This window comes from Pelodiscus sinensis, chromosome 30 (assembly GCF_052426305.1).
Source record: "Pelodiscus sinensis isolate ZL-2025 chromosome 30, ASM5242630v1, whole genome shotgun sequence".
Taxonomy (NCBI): Eukaryota; Metazoa; Chordata; order Testudines; family Trionychidae; genus Pelodiscus; species Pelodiscus sinensis.
The window spans coordinates 16,602,749-16,623,864 of NC_143081.1; the positions used below are offsets into that span (position 1 = coordinate 16,602,749).

The 21,116-nt window shown below is 51.7% G+C and overlaps 2 protein-coding genes and 1 pseudogene across 2 annotated transcripts; all 3 read right to left on the minus strand.

The window, feature by feature from the left end:
* Positions 1-2,195: 2,195 nt before the first annotated feature.
* LOC102452054 (olfactory receptor 11A1-like) lies at positions 2,196-3,137 on the minus strand. The gene has a single exon (XM_006116871.3). The coding sequence runs from the start codon at positions 3,135-3,137 to the stop codon at positions 2,196-2,198; it is 942 nt and encodes a 313-aa protein (XP_006116933.3).
* Positions 3,138-11,676: 8,539 nt separating this feature from the next.
* Positions 11,677-12,648, minus strand: LOC102452299 (olfactory receptor 11A1-like). Its single transcript, XM_006116872.3, has one exon. The coding sequence runs from the start codon at positions 12,646-12,648 to the stop codon at positions 11,677-11,679; it is 972 nt and encodes a 323-aa protein (XP_006116934.3).
* Positions 12,649-19,526: 6,878 nt separating this feature from the next.
* On the minus strand, positions 19,527-20,482 carry LOC102452544 (olfactory receptor 6B1-like; annotated as a pseudogene).
* Between the last annotated feature and the right edge of the window lie 634 nt (positions 20,483-21,116).

Genomic DNA, 21,116 nt, shown 5'->3' on the forward strand with positions numbered 1-21,116 from the left:
TGCCAATCTAGACGCTCTTTTCCGCAAATGCTTTTAACGGAAAACTTTTCTGTTAAAAGCATTTGCAGAAAATCATGCCAGTCTAGACGTAGCCAGGGAGTTTCCAAAATTTGGCCCAGTGTAGATGGGCCAAATTTCGGAAAAGCCTCTTCTGAAAAAAAAATTGGAGAAGGCTAGAGCTAGCCTTACCCTGAGGTCTGTAGCCCTGGTAACAGTTCGAGCAAAGGTCTTGGTATCTGCTGGGAAATGAACCACGCGCCCATGACCCGTCATGGAGACACCAAAGTGCATGTCATGCGCCGTGTCCAGAACCCTTGGTAGGCAGGTGGGTTCTTGTTGAATGAGGGATTTTCCATGAGTCGTTCTTTGGTCTGCTGAACCTTGGAAGGTGCGTCCAGGTGCATGGAACCCCCAGCTAGGAATGCTCGTTGTGACATGGCTTGCCTGTGCAGAGCAGAGGGTTCTCTGTAGCGACTCTGCCCTGAAATGAATGTCTCGGGGAGATAATGGGAATGGAATTTATTTTATTTCTATTTCGTAAACACGTGCTGTATGAGGGGATGATTTTCTGGAAGGAAACGGAGCTTCCTTCGGGACTGGTAATGTATTGACCTTGGTCTGTCCTTGTTTAGTCTTTGGCTAATGAAAATGAACTGAGTCTGGGGGTCTCTGCAGTCTCATCCGAAACCTAAGGCCTAATTAAAGGCCCATGCATTGAAAAATCCAAATGTTCCATTTCGGAAACGTCAAAACAAACATTTTTCATTTTTTTGGATTTTTTTCCCCACCACAACAATTTGCGGATTTCCACAGGCATTCTTGAAGGTTTGGGTCAACCCAAACACGCCAGTTTCAGGGCAAAACTCAAAAAGGTTCATTTGAAAAAATCCACCCAACGGTGGCTGTGGGCAATGTGAGGAGGGAGAAATTGTAGTCGGGAGACACTTTGGTCACAGCTGCCCACACAGAAGGAAGTTGTGTTCTGCACACTGCACACAACTGTTCAAGACAAAGAAATGTAGAAAATTAGTTCTCAGTATCATGCAGCCTCGTTATCCAGCAGCGGATCTGCACAAAGGAGGACGTGGGGTTCATATGCCCAATCAACACTCACAGCAAGAGTGACCCCACGTCCTAACCCCCTTGAATACGGAATGCACATGTGGTCGCCTCTTCTTGAAAAAGGTATCTGAGGGCACGTCTAGACTGAGAGGATCTATCGGAAAAAGATACCCACAATGCAGAGCTCATTTTGCTTATCTTCTCCCAATACTTTTGTCAGAAGAAGCTTTTCTGAAATTTGGCCTTTCTATACTGAGCCAAATTTCAGAAAATGCCCCTCTTTTGAAAGCCCCCTTCTTCCTCGTGGAACAAGGAATACAGGGGCTTCAGAAAGAGAAGTGGGAGAGCAAACGTTCCCTGGATACGGTGGAGTTATCCCCAAACCCCCTTGCAGTCTAGCCATACCCTCAGAGTGGCAAACGGCTCAGAACAGTGCAGCAAAAAGACTGGTCACGGGACAGCTTCATTATGAGAAAAGACTGGGACTTTTTCAGCTTGGAAAAGAGACAACTATAGGGAAGACAATAGAGGGCTATAAAATCACGACTAGGGTGGGGAATCTAAGAATCATTTATTCTTTCTCATAACATAAGAACTGGGGGTCACCAAATGAAATTAATAGGCAGCAGGTTTAAAACAAACAGAAGGAAGTTTTTCTTCACACAGTTCACAGTCAGCCTGTGGAACTCCTCGCCAGAGGATAGTGTGAAGACCAGGACTTTAACAGGGTTCAAAAAGAGCCAGATAAATCCGTGGAGGTTGGGTCCATCAATGGCTGTTAGCCATGAAGGATAGGAATGGTGTCCCTAGCCTCTGTTTGACAGGGCCTGGGAATGGATGACAGGTGAGGGCTCACTGGATGATTCCCTGCTCTGTTCCCTCCCTCTGGGGCACCTGACACTGGTCACTGTGGGCTGACAGGATGCTGGGCTGGGAGGACTTTGGGTCTGACCCAGTGTGGCTTTGTGAAATGCACATTGCCTGACGCACCGAACCATTCCCAGGCTTCGTGTCAGCCAGAGCCCCTGGCGAAGCCACATGCAACCCCGCCGGAAGCTGCTGCACTTGAAAACAATGGAAGGAGGCTGAATTGCATGACGTTCCTCCAGGAGACTGCAGCGTTTTGCCCTGTGTCAAACCAGCAGTCTCCGGACGGCTCTTCTCAGCGCCCTCTTCACCTCCCTGTTGCGCAGGCTGTAGATGAGCGGGTTGGCCAGGGGGGTGAGGACGGTGTAGGAGACGGAGAACACTTTGCGCAGGGTGCGCAGGGTGCCGGTCCTTGGGAGCAGGATCACAGCGACGAGGGTCCCGTAGAACAGGGTCGCCACGGCCAGGTGGGAGGAGCAGGTGGAAAAGGCCTTCTGCCGCCCACTGACGGATGGGATCCTCAGGACGGCGGCGATGATACACGCGTAGGACCCCAGGGTTAACGCAAAGGGGGGCAGGGTGAACAAGGACAGCAGGGTGAAGGTCACAAGTTCCACCGCGCGGCTGTCCCCGCAGGAGCGTTCCATCACGGAGCTGAAGTCGCAGAAGAAATGGTCGATTTCGCCGGGGCTGCAGAATGCGAAGTGCGACATTAAGGAGACGATGAGCACGATGGCGGCGAAGCCGTTGAGCCAAGACCCTGCCACGAGGCAGAGGCAGACGCGGCCGCTCATGCGGGCGGCGTAGTGCAGCGGTTTGCAGATGGCTAAGTACCGGTCGTAGGACATCACGGCTAAGAGGCAACACTCTGAGCCCAGCAGGGAAGCAAAGAAGTAAAACTGCGCAATACAGCCCCGGACAGAGATGGTCCTGTCCCCTGTCAGTAGCCCGGCCAGCAGCCGGGGCAAGATGGCGGAGCTGTAGCAGGTCTCCAGGCAGGACAGGTTCCCCAGGAAGAAGTACATGGGGGTGTGCAGGTGCCGATCTGCCACCACTAACACAGCGATGAGGATGTTCCCAGCCATGGTCGCCAGGTAGATCACTAGGAACAGCAGGAAGAGATGGGTTTGCAGTTCGGGGAGATTCCCGAATGCCAGGAGGGTGAATTCCGTGATGGACGTTTGGTTTCCTGGCTCCGGGTTCGCCATGGGTTTAACTAGAGGGAACTGAACAAATTCGAAATCAGAGCCATACACTTGCCTTCTGCAACGGCGCTTAAATTCCATTCGGATCTGCACACCCGCCAGCCCATGTGGAGTCAAGACACTTTCCAGGACAACCCAGGGAGGTGCCCGGGGTCGTCCACCCTCTCCCTCGCAGGGCCTAGAAGGAGTCCGTCGATCACTGCACTCACAAACTGCCCCACAGGAGCTCCCCATCGCTAACGCGGATCAGGGTCGACTGCAGTGTTTTGTAAAGTCGGAGCCAATTCGCCACGTTGTGTCATGCAAAGCCCAGAAACTCCCCCACATACGGGCATGTTTTGGGCTGACATTCTGGAGAGAAAACGTTTCAGATTTTTTGAGTCCAAATGATGGTTGGTTTTCAATTCAATTGTTAAAAGGTGACCCCTCCCCCCCAAAATACAACCTTGACACTAGCACACAAGGGATCATGTCAGGTCAAGAGAAACATTTTGCGTGCCACAAAACGTTTGCTGGGATTCCTGTTCCTGGTTGGCCGGCCGGCGGAAAACCGGATGTTCACACAGCTCGGTACAGATCTTGTCTGCCTGCAGAGCTGTGTTCCCTCCTGATGACAGAGCCCCGCTGTGGGGGCAGGAGAGTTGAAGGGAATTGGTGATGCTGTGTGATGAGCCAGTCGCTCCTGGCCTCAGTTTCCCCTGTGTGAAATGGGTGCAATGGCCCTGACCCGCCTCTGAAACGCTCTAGGAAACGTTGGGCCCTTAACACCACAGAGAGCCACAGTGTGTAAGGCCAGCGGGGGTCACCAGATCCCCTGGTCTCACCTCCCATGTGGGACAGGCCAGCCACAAGGCCTAGGGCCCACCCCTAAACCCAAGGATGGACACGGGGCCAAACTAAGGCGGCCCACAGGAGTCTGGACCCGAGACCCCCCATGGCAGGGAAGTGATGTGGTGAGAGGCACCTATCGGACCCTGGAACGGGACTTGCATCCCGACACTGCAGTGGAAGGCGAGCTCCTTAGAGGCAAAATTCCTTCCTGACCCCGCATCTGGTGACCAGTGAGACCAGGCGCATGTGAGCAAGACGCAGCCAGGCACCTCCCCACCATAGCCGCTTTCCCATCTCCAGCCACAGCTGTCCTGGCGCTTCAAAGGAGATGGGAAACCCCTTCCTGGCCCCTGACGCTGGCTAAGGAAACCCAGGAGCATGAGCATTTCCTGAAGGCGTAGCGCTATCCCAAATTCCAGCCCAGCCATAGGAAGGGCTGGAGCATCCTCTGCCCCCGCAAGAACTCCCGCCACCTCCAACGTGGCCGGTACTGACTCCAGGGAACCCAGAATGTCCTGGGAACGGCCGCACAGAATCAATGGAGGTAGCCAGCACGTCATGCCTAGGTGCCCACCCGAGGGCGAAATGCCCTGCCGTGGCCAAGGGGGCCGGGACACGAGGCAGCTGGAGTCTGTAAACCGGATGCAGAATGCGAGGGTACCTCTCAGGCGAGGACATGGCGCGTCTGGGTCTCAGCTGTGCTCTCTTCACGGGGAGTTCAGGCACCGGAGATGGGTCCTTCTCTCTGTTTCTCCATGTGTGCCCAGCCTGCCTGGACAAGGACTGGCCGTTTCCACACAGAGCGCTGGCTTCACCCCCATGCCGGGGGCTTTTTGTCTTCTACCTGTTCCCAGAAAGTCAGCATCTGCCCTGTGCCGCTCCTCACCACTGAGGGGAAAACACGAGTCCCCCGGGCCCCTCTGCTGATTGGCTCGGCAAATTAACAAGAAGGGAAAGTTAACGGCACCTTTGTTTTAGGCCCGTACGGACAATGGTGCTACCGAGAGTCAAGCTTCGAACCTGAGTGGGAAATGGATGGAGAAAGGAGAGCGACTTAGCAGAGAGGAAATGTTTGTCTCGCCCAGCAACATTAGACATAGAAATGAAACTGCTAGGCAGGTCACTCTTCTCGCTACACCTCAAAAGGGAGGGTGCATTTCCCAGTTGGGACACTCATGTTCACAAAGAAATTCAGGAAAGATACAGCCAAGCAAGGATCACACAAGGAGAAAATACAGCTGAAGAAATGTTGCAACTTGGAGTAACTTAGAATTCAGGGGAAAAGGACAAAAACATTAAGAATTACTCCTTTGTTTTCTATCTATCTATCTATCTATCTATCTATCTATCTATCTATCTATCTATCTATCTATCTATCTATCTATCTATCTATCCCCATACACCCCCTCTATCTATCTATCTATCTATCTATCTATCTATCTACCCCCATACACCCCCTCTATCTATCTATCTATCTATCTATCTATCTATCTATCCCCACCCACCCCCTCTATCTATCTATCTATCTATCTATCTATCTATCTATCTATCTATCTATCTATCTATCCCCACCCACCCCCTCTATCTATCTATCTATCTATCTATCTATCTATCTATCTATCTATCTATCTATCCCCACCCACCCCATCTATCTATCTATCTATCTATCTATCTATCTATCTATCTATCTATCTATCTATCTATCCCCACCCACCCCCTCTATCTATCTATCTATCTATCTATCTATCTATCTATCTATCTATCTATCTATCTAGTCTGTCTGTCTGTCTGTCTGTCTGTCTGTCTATCTCACACACACACACACACACACACACACTCCCCAACACCACGGTATCTGAGCTCTCCCAGCACTTTACAACGGAGAAACAGTGGAAGCCCCAGAAAGGTGTCATGCCCAGGAGAAGTCCATGCAATGGGTGATTAAAGAAAAGGACCCAGGAGTCCTGAAATGTAGCCCGTGTTGTAACCCACCAGACCCTCGTCCCCTCCAAGAGCCCAGGATAAAACCCAAGAGACTTGGCTCCATATCCCTCATGTTCCCTGGATCTCCCCTGTCATTCTAAAAACAGGGCAGGAACTGATGCCTGTTCGTTCTCTCAGTTCTGCGAACATGCACGGGCAATACCCTAAGCATGAGTACCATGCTCCCCTTTACTTCCAAGAGTTGTGAGACTCGGGCCTTAACTGCCAAGTTCTACATTCTCTTTGGCTGCCCTGCTAGAAACGGGGAGTAAATAAGTCCTTGGTGCAGCTTCTTGGCGAGGATTATCCAGAAAGATGCCTGGCCCTTTGCAACCGTGAAACCACAATTTCCAGTACACGTTCTCCTTCCAATTGGTCATGTCCAGTTCACGTTCTGTAGTTCATGCTCGGTGGAGAGAGAACATGTCCAGAACTATTTAGAAAAGCTAAACAGACACAAATCCATGGGTCCAGATTTAATGCAGCCGAAGGTGCTGAGGGAGTTCGCAAACATCATTGCAGAACCTTTGGTCATTATCTTTGAAAAGTCGTGGAGATCGGGAGAAATCCCGGATGATTGGAAAAAGGCAAATGCAGGGCCCATCTTTAAAAAAGGCAAGAAGGACAATCCAGGGAACTGTAGGCCAGTCAGTCTTACCTCAGTCCCTGGAAAAATCGTAGAGGGGATCCTCAAGGAATCCATTCTGAGGCACTTGGAAGAGAGGAAAGTGATCAGGAATAGTCAACATGGATTCACGAAGGGCAAGTCGTGCCTGACCCATCTGATTAGCTTCTATGATGAGGTAACTGGCTCTGTGGACGTGGGAAAGTCAGTGGATGTGATAGACCTTGACTTCAGCAAGGCTTTTGATACGGTCTCCTACAATATTCTTGCCAGCAAGTTAAGAAAGTATGGATTGGGTAAATGGACTGTGAGATGGATAGAAATCTGGCTAGACTGTCGGGCCCAATGGGTAGTGAGCAACGGCTCGATGTCAGGTTGGTGGTCGGTTTCTAGTAGAGTGCCCCAGGGGTCAGTTCTAGGAAGAGGGGATGGATTGCACCCTCAGCAAGTTTGCAGATAACACTAAGCTAGGGGGAGAGGTAGATACGCTGGGGGGCAGGGAAGGGTCCAGAGTGACCTGGACAGATTATAGGATTGGGCCAAAAGAAATCTGATGAGGTTCAACAAAGACAAGTGCAGAGTCCTGCACTTGGGATGGAAGAATCCCAAACATTGGTACAGGCTGGGGACCGACTGGCTAAGTAGCAGTTCTGTAGAAAAGGACCTGGGGGTTCCAGTGGATGAGAAGCTGGACGTGAGTCAACAGGTCGCCCTTGGAGCCAAGCAGGCCAATGGCACATTGGGGTGCATTAGGAGGAGCGTTGCCAGCAGATCCAGAGAAGTGATTATTCCCCTTTATGCGGCTCTGGTGAGGCCACTTCTGGAGTATTGCTGGTTGTTACCTGTCACCTCATTATCACCAAGATGTTTGCAGAGAACCATAGAACCCCAGAGCTGGAAGAGACCTCAGGAGGCATCGAGTCCAGCCCCCTGCCCAAAGCAGGACCAACCCAACTCAATCATCCCAGCCAGGGCTTTGTCAAACTGGGACTTAAACACCTCTAGGGATGGAGATTCCACCCTCTCCCAGGGAACCCAGCCCAGGGCGTCCCCACCCTCCTAGGGAAATAGTTTTTCCTAATCTCCAACCTAGACCTGCCCCACTGCAACTTGAGCCCATTGCTCCTTGTTCTGCCCCCTGCACCCCTGAGAACAGCCTCTCTGGAACCCCCTGCAGGGAGTTGAAGGCTGCTCTCAGATCCCCCCTCACTCTTCTCTGCAGACTGAAGAAGCTCAAATCCTTCAGCCCTTCCTCATAGGTCAAGTGCTCCATCCCCCTCATCATTTTGGTTGCCCTCCTCTGGGCCCACTCCACTGTGTTCACATCCTTTCTGTTGGGGGGGGGGGCAGAATTGGATTCAGTACTCCAGATGTGTCCCACGGCTGGACACAAGAGGAAATGCCCTAACCCATCTCTCCTCTTCGACGGATCAATAGGACCCCAGTCGCGTGGTGAATGTGGAAACTAAGGTTACGTCTAGACTACATTCCTCTTTTGAAAGAGCAGTGTAGTCTAGACAGCCTTAATGTAAAGGGCACCAGTCACTACGGCAGCCTGTCAGTCCCTCCCATGCCCGTCCCCAGCTCTGTCTGACGAGGCTGTGGTTGTGGATTGGCAAAGGACCCCAAGCGGAGGGGACCGGCGAGGCCTTGGGAGGGGCCATGCAGAACTGGACTGACACATGCTGGACCAAAGAGACGCTCTGGCGTTCTCCCCAGGGGAGGAAATTCTGCTTTGATTTGTGCAAGGCCCTTTGCTGGGAAAGGAAAGAAAGCAAATGCCCCCCCCCCCAGCAGGAAACGGGACTCACTGGGCAGGCCCAGCCCTGCCCAAATGCAGCACAATTCCCATGAGCCCCAAGCGGGAAGCTGGTGCTGAAAATGCTGGGGCCGTTCCGGGGGAATTCACGGGCACGGTGCATGGAGGACAGGGGAGGTGGTTGCTCTCCTGTTCCCAGCCCCAGGGAGGGCTCAGCTGCTGTGTTGTGTCCAGTCTCAGGACCACACTTCAGGGAAGACGTGGGCGTAAGGTGGAGCCCCCCAATGGGCTGCTCCGGTAAGAAGGACCCGGCCGCTGCTGGGCTCTTGGCTGCAGGAGGAAGCAGGGTGCTGCCAGCCGGGCTCCCGGGGCTTCCTGCAGGCTGCTGATGGGAAGGGGAAGAGGAAGCAACATCCTGGCACAAACCTTGGGGGGGGGTTATCCTGCCTGTTCTCCCCCCTCCCTCCAGCCTCAACCCTGCCCTGACTCCTGCACCCCAACAGCCCCATCTCCTGCCCTGAGACCCCCACATCTCCTGCCCTGACTCCTACACCCTTCCACATCCCCCAAGTCTGAGCCCCCCTCTGCCTCATCCCTGACTCCTGTGCCCCCCGGCACCCGCACCATGAGCACCTCCTCACACACCCCAATTCAGTCTCCTTCACCCCCCCCACACACACTCCTGGCCCTGAGCCTCTCCTCACACCCCTAATACTCACTCCTGCGCCCACACACCCCATGCCCTGAGCCCCCCACACCTTGACTTTCCCCATCTCCCTGCCTTTGGCCCCCCACACCACCCCACACTTACATTTCTTACGGGTACTGTTGTATCACAACCCCCCAGTATCCTGCCCTGGGGACCCTGGGGTGGGGTGGGGGGGTTGCAATACCCCAGTACCTGTAAGAAATTCAAGTTACTTTCAGCCCTGGATGGGACCAAGATGGGCAGGCTATGGCAGGAAGATTCAGGGAGTGGCAGAATGTTTAATTCCAGCTCCAGCACCATGGACAGCAGCAAATAACAAAGGCCAGGGAGCAAGGGCTGGGGAAACCAGCCAGAGGGCTCTGTGTGTTCCTGAGTCAGAAATGCTTGGGGGGGACCCAAGGAGAGGTGACCTAGGCTCAAGTCATTAAAGGGCACGTTCTTCGTTGCTTTATTCACAGGAGCTAAGTACGACACTTAACTGAAAAGTTGCCCACACCCAGGGAATAAGTGGCCAGTGCTCAGGAAGGCCACGTGCCGTTATTCAGACCACGGAGCGGCAGTGGGGGTGAAGTGCCCGTCTCAGGCTTTGGCTTCCTGAACTAACTTTTCTCCATCTGCTGTTGCATGGCCAGTAGCTGGACACTCTCGGATTCCACCCTGGGATCAAGGCGATGAGTGTCGTGAGGAGCTAAGGGTATGTCTACACTACAGCACTAATTCGAGCTAGTGCATCTAGACCTAAAAACTAATTCAAATTAGCATTTTGCTTGTTCGAACTAGCATGTCCACACTGAGTGGACCCTGAACCGAGGTTAAGGCTGGCCGGAAGCAGTGCCATCAGGGCATCAGATTAGGACTTAGAGCGTGGAGCTGCTGTCTCAGGCTAGCCGAGGGCTCCGCTTAAAGGGACCCCACTCCCACCCCAGACAGACAGTTCTCAGGGGTGCCCCACTTGCAAAGCAGTCCTGGCTTGGAGTGCCCGGAGTGCCCACACTGGGCACATCACAGCACTCGGTCATCAGACCGGCTGCACTTGCCGCAGGCTGCCATCCGGAGGGGGGGCCAATCAAGGGGCTTCAGGAGAGCTTCCACCCCAAGGAGCCCACAGAGCCACCCCAGTCCTCCCCATCGGGGGCTCGTACCCCATTCCTCCCTCACCTCCTTCCATTTACCCCGCCCTAGCCCCCCTTCCTGATGTACAAAATAAAGAACACGTGTGTTCAAAAATAGCAACTCTCTTTATTGAACAAAACTGGGGGAGACTGGGAAAAGGAGCTGGGAGAGGGGAAGAGAGAGGGTGGGAGAGGGGAGGGCAACTAAAATGATCAGGGGTTTGGAACAGGTCCCATATGAAGAGAGGCTAAAGAGACTGGGACTTTTCAGCTCGGAAAAGAGGAGACTGAGGGGGGATACGATAGAGATCTATAAAAGCATGAGTGGTGTCGAGAGGGTGCATAAAGAAAAGTTCTTCATTAGTTCCCATAATAGAAGGACTAGAGGACACCAAATTAAATGAATGGGTAGCAGGCTTCAAACTAATAACAGAAAGTTCTTCTTCCCAAAGCAAATAGCCAACCTGTGGAACTCCTTGCTGCAGGAGGCTGTGAAGGCTAGAACTAGAACAGAGTTTAAAGAGAAGTTAGATAAATTCATGGAGGTTGGGTCCATGGAGTGGTATTAGCCAGGGGGTAGAAATGGTGTCCCTGGCCTGTGTGGAAGGCTGGAGATGGATGGCACGAGACAAATGGCTTGGTCATTGTCTTTGGTCCATCCCCTCCAGGGTACCTAGTGCTGGCCACTGTCAGCAGACAGGCTACTGGGCTAGATGGACCTTTCGTCTGACCCAGTACGGCCGTTGTTATGTTTTTATGTTCTAAGCTCAGGGCTCAGGGTCGGGGGTCTCAGTGGACCACCTTGATTTTCATGCAAACCTGCTCCTGGGTGGCCAGGCTGGCAGCTCTCCTGCCCTAGACGGCCACTTTCCTGTGCCTAGTGCGGAGGTCGTGGACATTGGAGGCCTCCCCCCAAACCTGGATGAGGTCCAGGATCTCTGCACTAGACCAGGTGGGTGCCCACCTCTTGCAGCCCCGGGCAGGCTTCTGGGAGCCACCAGCCTGGTCCCAGGAAGAGGAGGAGGGCTGGGTGGCAGCGGGTGGCTGGCTCGTGCCGTGCTAGGTGCAGGGTCTGCTGGCTGGGTGCTGGCAGGCTTGCACCTGGCACGGGCACCGTAGCCAGACCGTGCCCCTTTAAGGCCTCCAGGGCCGGGAGGGGGGCAGACAAGTTTCCCTGGTGGTGCTCAGAGTGGCCACCAGGGCAAGCTGGGGAGGGCTAGCCTCCCACTAGTTGGAATTAAGTGGCTACACAGCCCTTAATTCGAACTACTTAATTTGAACTAGGCATTAGTCCTTGTGGAATGAGGTTTACCTAGTTCGAATTAAGCACTTCACTAGTTTGAATTAAGTTCGAACTAGCAGTTTGAATGTGTAGTGCCTATTGAAGTTAATTCGAACTAATGTCTGTTAGTTCGAATTAACTTTGTAGTGTAGACATACCCATACAGAAAAGTCTTGTCTACTCATAGTATTTGAGTTCTCAGGTTCATATTGTTGTGCTTGGCCCATCTTCTCCGTATGAGCTAGAAATATCTGATCTGTAAAAGATAAAAAAATTGAAGGAGGGTTTTCCACAGGGCTTCCTTCACCTCCTTGTTCCTCAGGCTGTAGATGAGAGGGTTGATCAATGGGGTGAGGACTCCATAGAAAACGGAGAATATTTTGTTCAGGTCTCTCAGGGCATCAGAGTCCGAGAGGAGATACACAAGGACCAGGGTCCCGTAGAAAACACTCACCACAATGAGGTGGGAGGAGCAGGTGGAAAAGGCCTTTTGCCACCCGGTGGTGGACGGGATGCGCAGGATGGTGGCGATGATGCAGGCGTAGGATGCCAGGGTCAGGAGAAACGGGGGCAGGGTGAAGATGGAGCAAAGCACAAATGCGGTTACCTCTAGCTGGCGGGTGTCGCTGCAGGACAGTTTTATTATTGGGTTCAAATCACAAAAGAAATGGTCCAGTTCGTTGGGGCCACAGAAAGTGAACTGCGACATCAGTAGCATGGAGGGCAAAGGAGCCAGAAAGCCACTCACCCAAGAGCAGGCAGCCAGCTGGAGGCAGGACCTGCCGTTCATGCGGGAGGCGTAGTGCAGCGGCTTGCAAATGGCTAGATAGCGGTCGTAGGACATGACGGACAGGAGAAGGCATTCCGTCGCTAGCAGAGAGCCAAAGATGTAGAACTGAGTGATGCAGCCACTGACGGAAATGGATCTGTCCCTCGTCAGGAGCCCAGCCAGAAGCCGGGGCAGGAGCGTGGAGGTGTAGCAGGTCTCCAAGCAGGACATGTTCCCCAGAAAGAAGTACATAGGGCTGGAAAGGTTCTTATTAATCACCACGAGCGTTATGATGAGGAGGTTCCCAGCCACGGTTGTCACATAGATGACTAGAAACATCAGGAAGAGAAAGGTCTGTAGTTCAGGGAAGTCCCCGAATCCCAGGAGGATGAATTCAGTGATGGTCGTCTGGTTTCCTTGGCGTTTGTTTGCCAGGGATTTCATCTAGGGAAATAAAACAAACTCTGAAATGTGTCACTAGCCCGAACTCGTGGAATGAGGAGTAACAGTTAATTCAAACTAAGGACTTAGTTCGAATTAACGTTTCACTGCCGCACGGCTACACCCGTCAGTGAGTTACTGACATTTCAAAATGGTGACCGGACGGGAACATGCAAGTAAAGCCTGGGATATTTAAGTCCCGGGCTTCATTTGCAACTCCGGTCGCCTCATTTGCCTACCTAGCTCGAATTAATGAGCTAGTGTAGACATAGCCAGGGGTGCTATAGGACCATTGCTGTTTTTTAGTTACAGACTAACACGACTCCCCCTCTGAGAACCCCATCACGGTCCATCCATACTTGTGTCTCACAGCTTGGGAAACTGGGGGCATGTTGAGAGACCCACATCTCGGAGCAGTGACCAGTCACATCTCAGCTGTATGGGACTTAGTGCCAGGTATTCAGTGGCTGGATCCAATCACCCGAGGTCACTATTCAGTGCTAGCCGATGTACTTGGCATTGCTTGGGTCCTTAACTCTTTTGGGGGGATGCAGAAGGGGGAGTCTTAGGGCAGAGGGTTGGGAGGTTGGGGGCTTACCAGGGCTGCCTCTGGTGGCAAAGAGGATGACTCCTCCTGGGGGGTCTGTCGTACACTGCCCAGTCTCGGCCAACGACTCCTTCTGGGAGGACACGACAGCCCTGGCCCCTGGGAGGAGTTGCCACTGGAGCAACGCCACCCTCACTGCCACAGCCCCCCCCCCCCCGCAACTCCCAGCCCCCTGCCCTGACTCCTGCTTCCCGGGAGTGGGGGCCAGCACTGGAGTCGACGGCCAGTGGGAGGAGTTGGGCTGAGGCTTTGTGGGGTGCGGCACTTACCCAGGCTGGTGGCCTGCAACATGGACAGCCTTGGCCTCTCTGTTACGGGGGTAGCCACCCCCCAGTGGTCACTCTGCAATACAGCTGTTCCTGCGCTCGTTGCCCCTCTGTGGTCATTGTAGAGCAAAACTGTCCAGCTCTCAGACCCTCCCTTTCCGAGTTATGGATACCAGTTCCACTCCAGGCACCCCATTGTCCGGGCACAGCTCAGCTCTGCCCTGGCTCTAAGTTAAGATATGAGAAGCTGCCTGCCAAGTGTGGTGGTCCCAGCTCTTACCGTTTAGAAGGCGTTCTTGAGCAGACAGTCTCACTGATGAATGGATAGACAGGCAGTCACACCTTTCTAAAACATTTAGAAAAGAAGGGATGGGAATTTGGCACTTTTGTTAGAATTGCACTTGGGTTCTCCAATTGACTCAAACTTGAAACAGCCCCAGAAACCCATAGGTATATTCACTAATTAAGAACAAAACTGGTTGTAATGCCCATTACATTTTTGCTGATAAAATTCACTGTTTTCACGCTTTCAAAGTAAGAGGTGCCACCCAGAAGGAAATTAACCCAGTGTGGAATTTTGACTTATACCGGAATGAAGGGGTTGAGTTTTGATTTTAAGAAAAGGTTGAAACTGTTTTAATGGGGATTATTCAGCTAATAGCTCCCCATAGAGGGAAACATTCAGTGGCAAAACATTGCAGTTAGGTTGGAAGTTAAGTTGTACTCCGAGAAAAACATCCATGTGCAGTAAGTGTCAGCTTTTAAATCTGCACAACCACCAGCGCGCACACACACACACGCGCACACACACACACACACACACACACACACACACACACACACACCACTATTTTTTCTTGTGTTTGTGTGAAGTGATGGAAACAACAATGGCCAGGAGCTCTTTCTAATTAGACTATGAGCGGGCTCAGGTTTTCTTGGGATTCTTTGTCTGTCATTCTGGTTTTAAGTTCTTAGCCAATTTGGGGGTTTTGCCACCCATAATGTCACCAATTGCACCTGAGCAGCTACTAATGAAGAGGCAAGCAGGTGGCCTCCAGGATAGAAGATTGCACCAACAATTTGGCTGGCCTGGTAGCTAGAGAACAGGCAATACTTAGAAGAGGAGAGATCTCATATAAATTTGAGATTCATTCCAAGTGTTTAACAACCTTGGATTAACCCATATTGAATGGAAACCCAGACGGCTTTCACCTTTCCCTTCCGGCCATATCCCGTCCATCTCTCCCTCCCATTATTTTACTTTTCTCTGCTTCTCATTTCTTAGCCATTCTCCAGCGAACCATCGATGAAATGGAAAGCCATGGGAACTCTCCAGAGTGCACTCAGCAGGTGAGTTAATAGGAAATCAAGATTTAACCCTTTCAAAGAGGGAACGAGGAGACGCGTCCCTTCTCACTTACCCCAGAGTTTATTGGAAATAACGGCACTGAAGTCAGTGGAGATACTGGCGTAAGGGAGAAGAGCCAGACAGCACAAGAGAGGTGTCGTCTTCTTCCTCTTCGGTTTTCAATGCCCTTGCCCAGACTTCCACCTAATACCACCCCCCCACACACACAACATAAAGGGTCACTTGTGCAGCAGGATTCCCCGTGCAGTCACCTCTATATGTATTGGTGACCACATGGGAATTCTCCCAAGGAGACTCCGCTGTCATGTTGCCAGGCAGCCAGATCCACCCCTAGTAACAACTGGAGATGAGGTCAGGCCCTCCAGAGTGATGCAAAATTTGTGGCTGCCTCTGCCACCGGGCCGGGAGTAGGGCAGCAGGATTTCAGTCAGCGGTTCTTGGGATCGCAGAGGGTCGGTTGCATGGATGTAAGCACAGCGTGGTCGGGGATCCTGAGCCATTGCATTGTGTTGTAGAACGGGGCTAGGCCGCTGTCATGTGATGTTGACGTGCCGACGGATGAACTGTGATTCTAGGTGATCCGCCACCACCCACTTTTCACACTAGTGGCATGTCTACACTAGGAAACGATTTTGAAATAACCAAATAACTCCTGAAATAGCAAACTTGAAATAGCGTGTCCCCACTACAGGGGAGCCTCGAAATCAGTCCGAGGCAGGCTCCATTCATGTGGATGGGCTACCTCGACTTAGAGCCCCAGGGAACAAGGGGAGCAGTTCGTTCGAATTACACTAGAGAGTTGTTATTTCAAAATAGCAGCACCGGAGCATCCACACTGTTGCTATTTGAAAATAACTGTTTTGAAATAAGTGTTATTCCCCAGGGAAAGCAGGAGTACAGGTTTCAAAATAGCCAGACAGTCGTGTGGATTAATTAAACCTAAGGGGGGGGATTTCAAAATGAAGCCCTAGTGTAGACCAGGGCTGGGGGCAGATACTTTCCTGCTCTGTCTCCAATATCTTGGATGGAGTGAGACCGTCATTATGCCTCACGTATTTCTTCTTTTCTTGAACTCCCGCCCTCCCCCCGCAGTCTTCCCAGAGGCAGAGAGACGGGAGGTGTTTCCTTTCCCTCTTACTCCCCCAGAATGCTGAGTATCGTCTTTCCTTTCTCGGCGTGCGAGCCTCCCGCCACCCTGCACGGAAACCGTGCTGTTCACTACGGCAGGAGAAAAGAATGGGGCCCGTAGGTGCAGTTCTCATTCCTCCGCACCTGGCTATCCTTTCCCATGTGTCACACTCAACCACAGGAGTTGCACTGCTTATTAACCAGCCATTGCCTGGCCTCAATTCTGCAACAGCCTGGAAGAAACTGCTCCGACCTGTGCTCTCCGTGACACCATGTATGTGCAAGGGGACCATTGGCCACTTCAGGAAACACCGTGGTTTTATCACTTGGGTCTTTCCCATGAGCAGCAGAAGGGGACATGGTCAGAGAAGAGCCAGGTTTCTGGGATTCGCAGGCCTATATTCTGGTTTGCGCAGATTAGCATGAGAGATGGGCCTGTGACCTCAGCAGAGAGAAAAGGGCTCTAAGGTTACTCTCGATTTTTGGGAGCAGGGAATCCCTGACAGTAGATGGGGGCTGGTACATTACGATGCTTGGCCACCACAGCAATACGGGACTGGCCATAGGCTTGGGTGTTGAAGGATGCAATCATTGGCCATAAACCTGCTTGATCAATAGCTGACAAACTTGGGAAGGAGCTAAAAGGCCTGGGTGTGTTAGCCTATAGGACAAAGGCAGCCCAACATTGTGAGCATGGGCGAGTTAAAGAGGGACTTGGGAGGCTGGGTGTTAGCATGAATATTCATGGCTCCACTAAATCCCATACTTAGCTAGGCCACCATGCGGCAGTGAGCAAACGCTCGTCATTAGACCCATCATTGTCATCACCTGCCACTGACTTTCAGGTTGGGGTCTGGACTATTGGACTTGTTTGGCATGATGGACACAGGGCCAGGCCTTTGTGTCCTACCAGCAGCAACCCGAGGAAGGATGGGAGCTTATGAGCATATGCCAGGAATGCCGAATGCTATCTTTCTGGAGCTTTCTTGTCTTCACTGATTGCACCAGTAAAAGTGGCTGTGGGTTACCCGTAGTATCACCGTCGCACCTTTAGAGCCTGGGCTGGAAGACGGGGATGTGTAAGGATTAGACTGTAATTCCCCAGAGCCTATAGTTTATGGCATGATCCACGTGCCCCAGGCGAGGTTCCTCAGTCCTTTAATGCCCTCAGTTTTCCCCTTATTTTTTAACAATTGCTGTTTAATGAATTGTATGCGGTTTAAACTCAAGTCGGTGATCACCATGTCAGGGAAGTGGCCAGTAAGAAGAGGGTGTCCCAGTGTGGCAACACATTAACTTGCCTCCTGAGAATCCCTCAATGAGAGCAGTGGTTAAGTATACCTGTCCCGCATGCTCGTTGCCTCTAGTGGTCACTGAGGAGCATAACTCCTTCCTATCAGACCCTCCCTTTCCAAGTTATGGGAAAAGAATTGGATTCCAGGCACATCCCCGTGTCCCGACACATCCTAACTAAAAGCTAGGTCGGGGGTAGGCTAAGAGGAAGCTGCTTCCCAAATCTGGTGGACCTAGCTCTTACCACTTAGGAGTGATCCTGGGCCCCCCTTATCTGTCCTAGGTCCCAAGGGTCCATTCTATGAAAAGAAGGAGCGTTCTCAGTGCTAGGCAGAAAAGGGAGTTGGGGCAGAGACTCAGAGGCTGTGTCTACACTGGTGCGATCTTGCGCAAAAGCGGCAGCTCTTGTGCAAAAACTTGCTGCCTGTCTACACTGGCCACGTGTTCTTGCACAAGTAAACTGATGTTCTAATGTATGAAATCAGGGCTTCTTGCGCCAGAACTCTGACTCTCCCGCTCAGGAATAAGCCCTTTTGCACAACTGTTCTTGCACAAGAGGCCAGTGTAGACAGGCAACATGAATTTCTTGCGCAAGAAAGCCCTATGGTTAAAATGGCCATCAGAGCTTTCTTGCCCAAGAGAGCGTCTACACTGGCAAAGATGATCTTGCACAAAAGCACATTCCAGTGTAGATGCTCTCTTGTGCAACTACTTTAACGCAAGAACTCTTGCACTAAAGAGTTTTTGCGCAAGATCACACTAGTGTAGACGTAGCCAGAGACTTTTACCATCTGATTCTACCAGGTTCATATAGCAACCAGGAACATTCCCCACAATAGAAGCACCCCAAATCCTCATAACAGTCAATGCCAAGCACTCAGAGTCTAACTGAATTATTACCTAGGGAAACTTCCACTACAGGGAAGGGGGCTACTTGTATTAGTCAGAATCAGGTCCAAAGATTCATACTCAATTGAATTTTGGTCCAATGTTCTAACCCATTGTTCCTCCAACCTAACTGGAGTGTGCAATTGTCACAAGTTTGATGCACACAGCTTGTCCTATGGAGGAGTTCAACTGGAAATGTCTCTCCTTCTACAAACATGCTGGCTCCTTTCGCTCCACCTTGGTGGATCAGCAAGAGCTCAAGAAGTTTGGTGTACTCAGGATCTTGTCTCTGTTTAGTGTCTTGACCCAGAAACTAGAGCGAAGGAAGCAAGCAAGCAAGCAAGCAAACAAACAAACTCCAAGCAGTAAGCAGTGACAAGCGCTTTGGAGGCCAAGATAAGAATGCCAGGGAGACCGGACAAGTTAGAGAACTGGAGAAGTCAGTAGAACCAAGTGTGAAGTACTGCACGTGGGGAGGAAAGTGTCAGATGGGTTACAGGTAGGCTAGGCAGCAGAGCTGCTAAGGAAGATCCACGGACTAGAGTGGCTCTCCCACTACCCTGATGATGGGCTGGACCAAGTCACCTGTAGGCATGGAAATGTCAAGAGCACCAATGGGGACCAAGTCGTCCATGAGAAACCCTGGCCCCAATGAACATTTGCCTCCCCTTGTAGAGCCCTCCCGATCAAAGAATTGCAGCGGGTGCATTAGCAGGAGAAGAAGAGCAAGGAGCAGGTGAATTATTTCTCCCATTGCCATGACCTCCCTGAGGACTGGCCTGAGCCACTGACCTGGCCCCGGCCATTGTTCATTGCTAATCGAATCGTGGCACACGACTTTAATTCCCCTTTTGGCAGCACTCAAACCTAGCGATGGCAACCTGCGCCAGGTGTGTTCGAACAGTGTGGAACGCGTAAGGGGAGGGAGCTGATTCCAGTCTGGAGACTGTTAGGGTCAAAGCAAGGAGAGCTGACAAATCTCAGTGCATGAAAGGACGCCTTTCTAACAAGCTGAATTGGTTTATTCTGATGAACTCAGACGACTTGCACAGCCATCCACACTCAAAGAATAAGTGTGAAACGCTCACGGAGGGGACTCAGAATTCTTCAGACATTTCAATGGCCGGTGGTAGTCTATTTCTTCCCCCGTGTGCTCTCACACGGTCAGGGGTAGGCAACACCCAGAGCCTCCCCGTGGATTAGGGAAGTCCCGATCCTGTTATTTATGGGTTCAGGTGACACACAGCAATGAGATGGGCGTTCTCACCTCAGTCACATCCCTATGCTTGGCCCCTTGCGCACGGGTCTATGGGCTTGGCACCTTTGTAGTCTAGTAAAAGTCAAACACGGAAGGAGAGCTGTTCTCAAGGCTCGCTTTACCTCCTGGTTTCTCAGGCTGTAGATGAGTGGGTTGATTAAAGGGGTCAGGACGCCGTAGAAGATGGAGAACATTTTGTTCAGGTCCCGCAGTGACTCAGTGTCAGGTAACAGGTAGACAGTGACTAGAGTCCCATAGAAAATGGTCACCACAATGAGGTGTGAGGAGCAGGTGGAAAATGCTTTCTGCCTTCCAGTAGAGGAAGGGATTTTCAGGATGGTGGAGATGATGGACACATAGGAGGCCACGGTCAATAGAAATGGAGGCAGGGTGAGGATAAAGCAGAGTATGAAGGTAGAAACTTCCAGCTGGCGGGTGTCACTGCAGGCCAGTTTTATTATTGGGCTCAGATCGCAGAAGAAATGGTCCAGTTCGTTGGGGCCGCAGAACGTGAACTGCGAGATGAAGAATATGGTTGGCAGCGAAGCCAGAAAGCCACTTGCCCAAGAGCCTGTGGTCATCTGGAGGCAGAACCTGCTGTTCATGCGGGTTGCGTAGTGCAGCGGCTGGCAGATGGCTAAATACCGGTCGTAGGACATCACTGACAGGAGGAGGCATTCTGTCGCCGCCAGGGAACCAAAGATATAGAACTGAGTGAGGCAACCGCTAAATGAGATGGTCCGGTCCCCTGTCAGGAGACTGGCCAGCATGCGCGGCAGGAGAGTAGAGGTGTAGCAGGTCTCCACGCAGGACAGGTTCCCCAGGAAGAAGTACATGGGGGTGTGGAGGTGCCGATCGGTCACCACTAGCACCACGATGAGGATGTTCCCAACCACAGTTACAATGTAGATGCCTAGGAACATTAGAAAGAGAAGCGTCTGCAGTTGAAGGAGATCCCCGAATCCCAGGAGGATGAATTCGGTGATGGTCGTCTGGTTTCCCTGGTGTTGGTGTGCTGGGGGTTTCATCTAGGGGAAAGAAAACAAATTGTGCAATTTGTAGTCTAACTTTTCAAAATAGTCAACATTTGAAATCCAGCTTCCCCCGGTGGTCCCATCCCAAGAGATCGGTCAAGACTCTAGATGACCAAAGTATTCTGGGAAAAGTTTTCAAAGGTGCCTAAGCTAAATCACATGGGAACCCTTCCCGTTGTCCAGTGTCACTAAGCATGTCGCTTTCAGCCTCCTTTAAATCCTCATGGATTTCTTGGCCACACGGTCTGGGATAATCAGCGCACACTGAAAGGGCCTGGATTCCACTCTCTTGTGGTCGTTCATAAATGCCAACCCACTGCTGGGCTCAGATGACATTCACCCACATTTCACTCAGAGTCCAGCTGGCTGCAGTACAATTTGATGCCAGAAACTTGGGTTCTAATGCTACCTCGTCCACTCCCTGACGTTGGGTTTATCACTGCTTCACGTCATGCCCCCCGGTATCCTTGTCTGTGAAACTGTAGGGTATTTACCTTTCTTAATGCACTTTGGGGTGCACGAAGCAAAAGCTTTCTCCTCATGCTCATTGTCCCTTCTGTAAAATGCACGCAAAGCTACGCGGGCACTTTCCAAAGTTCGTTAACACCTGTGCTGGCGAGTGTCATTC

Coding starts and splice junctions, on each gene's coding strand:
- LOC102452054 (XM_006116871.3), bottom strand. CDS start 3,137: ATGGCGAACCCGGAGCCAGGAAACCAAACGTCCATCACGGAATTCACC.
- LOC102452299 (XM_006116872.3), bottom strand. CDS start 12,648: ATGAAATCCCTGGCAAACAAACGCCAAGGAAACCAGACGACCATCACT.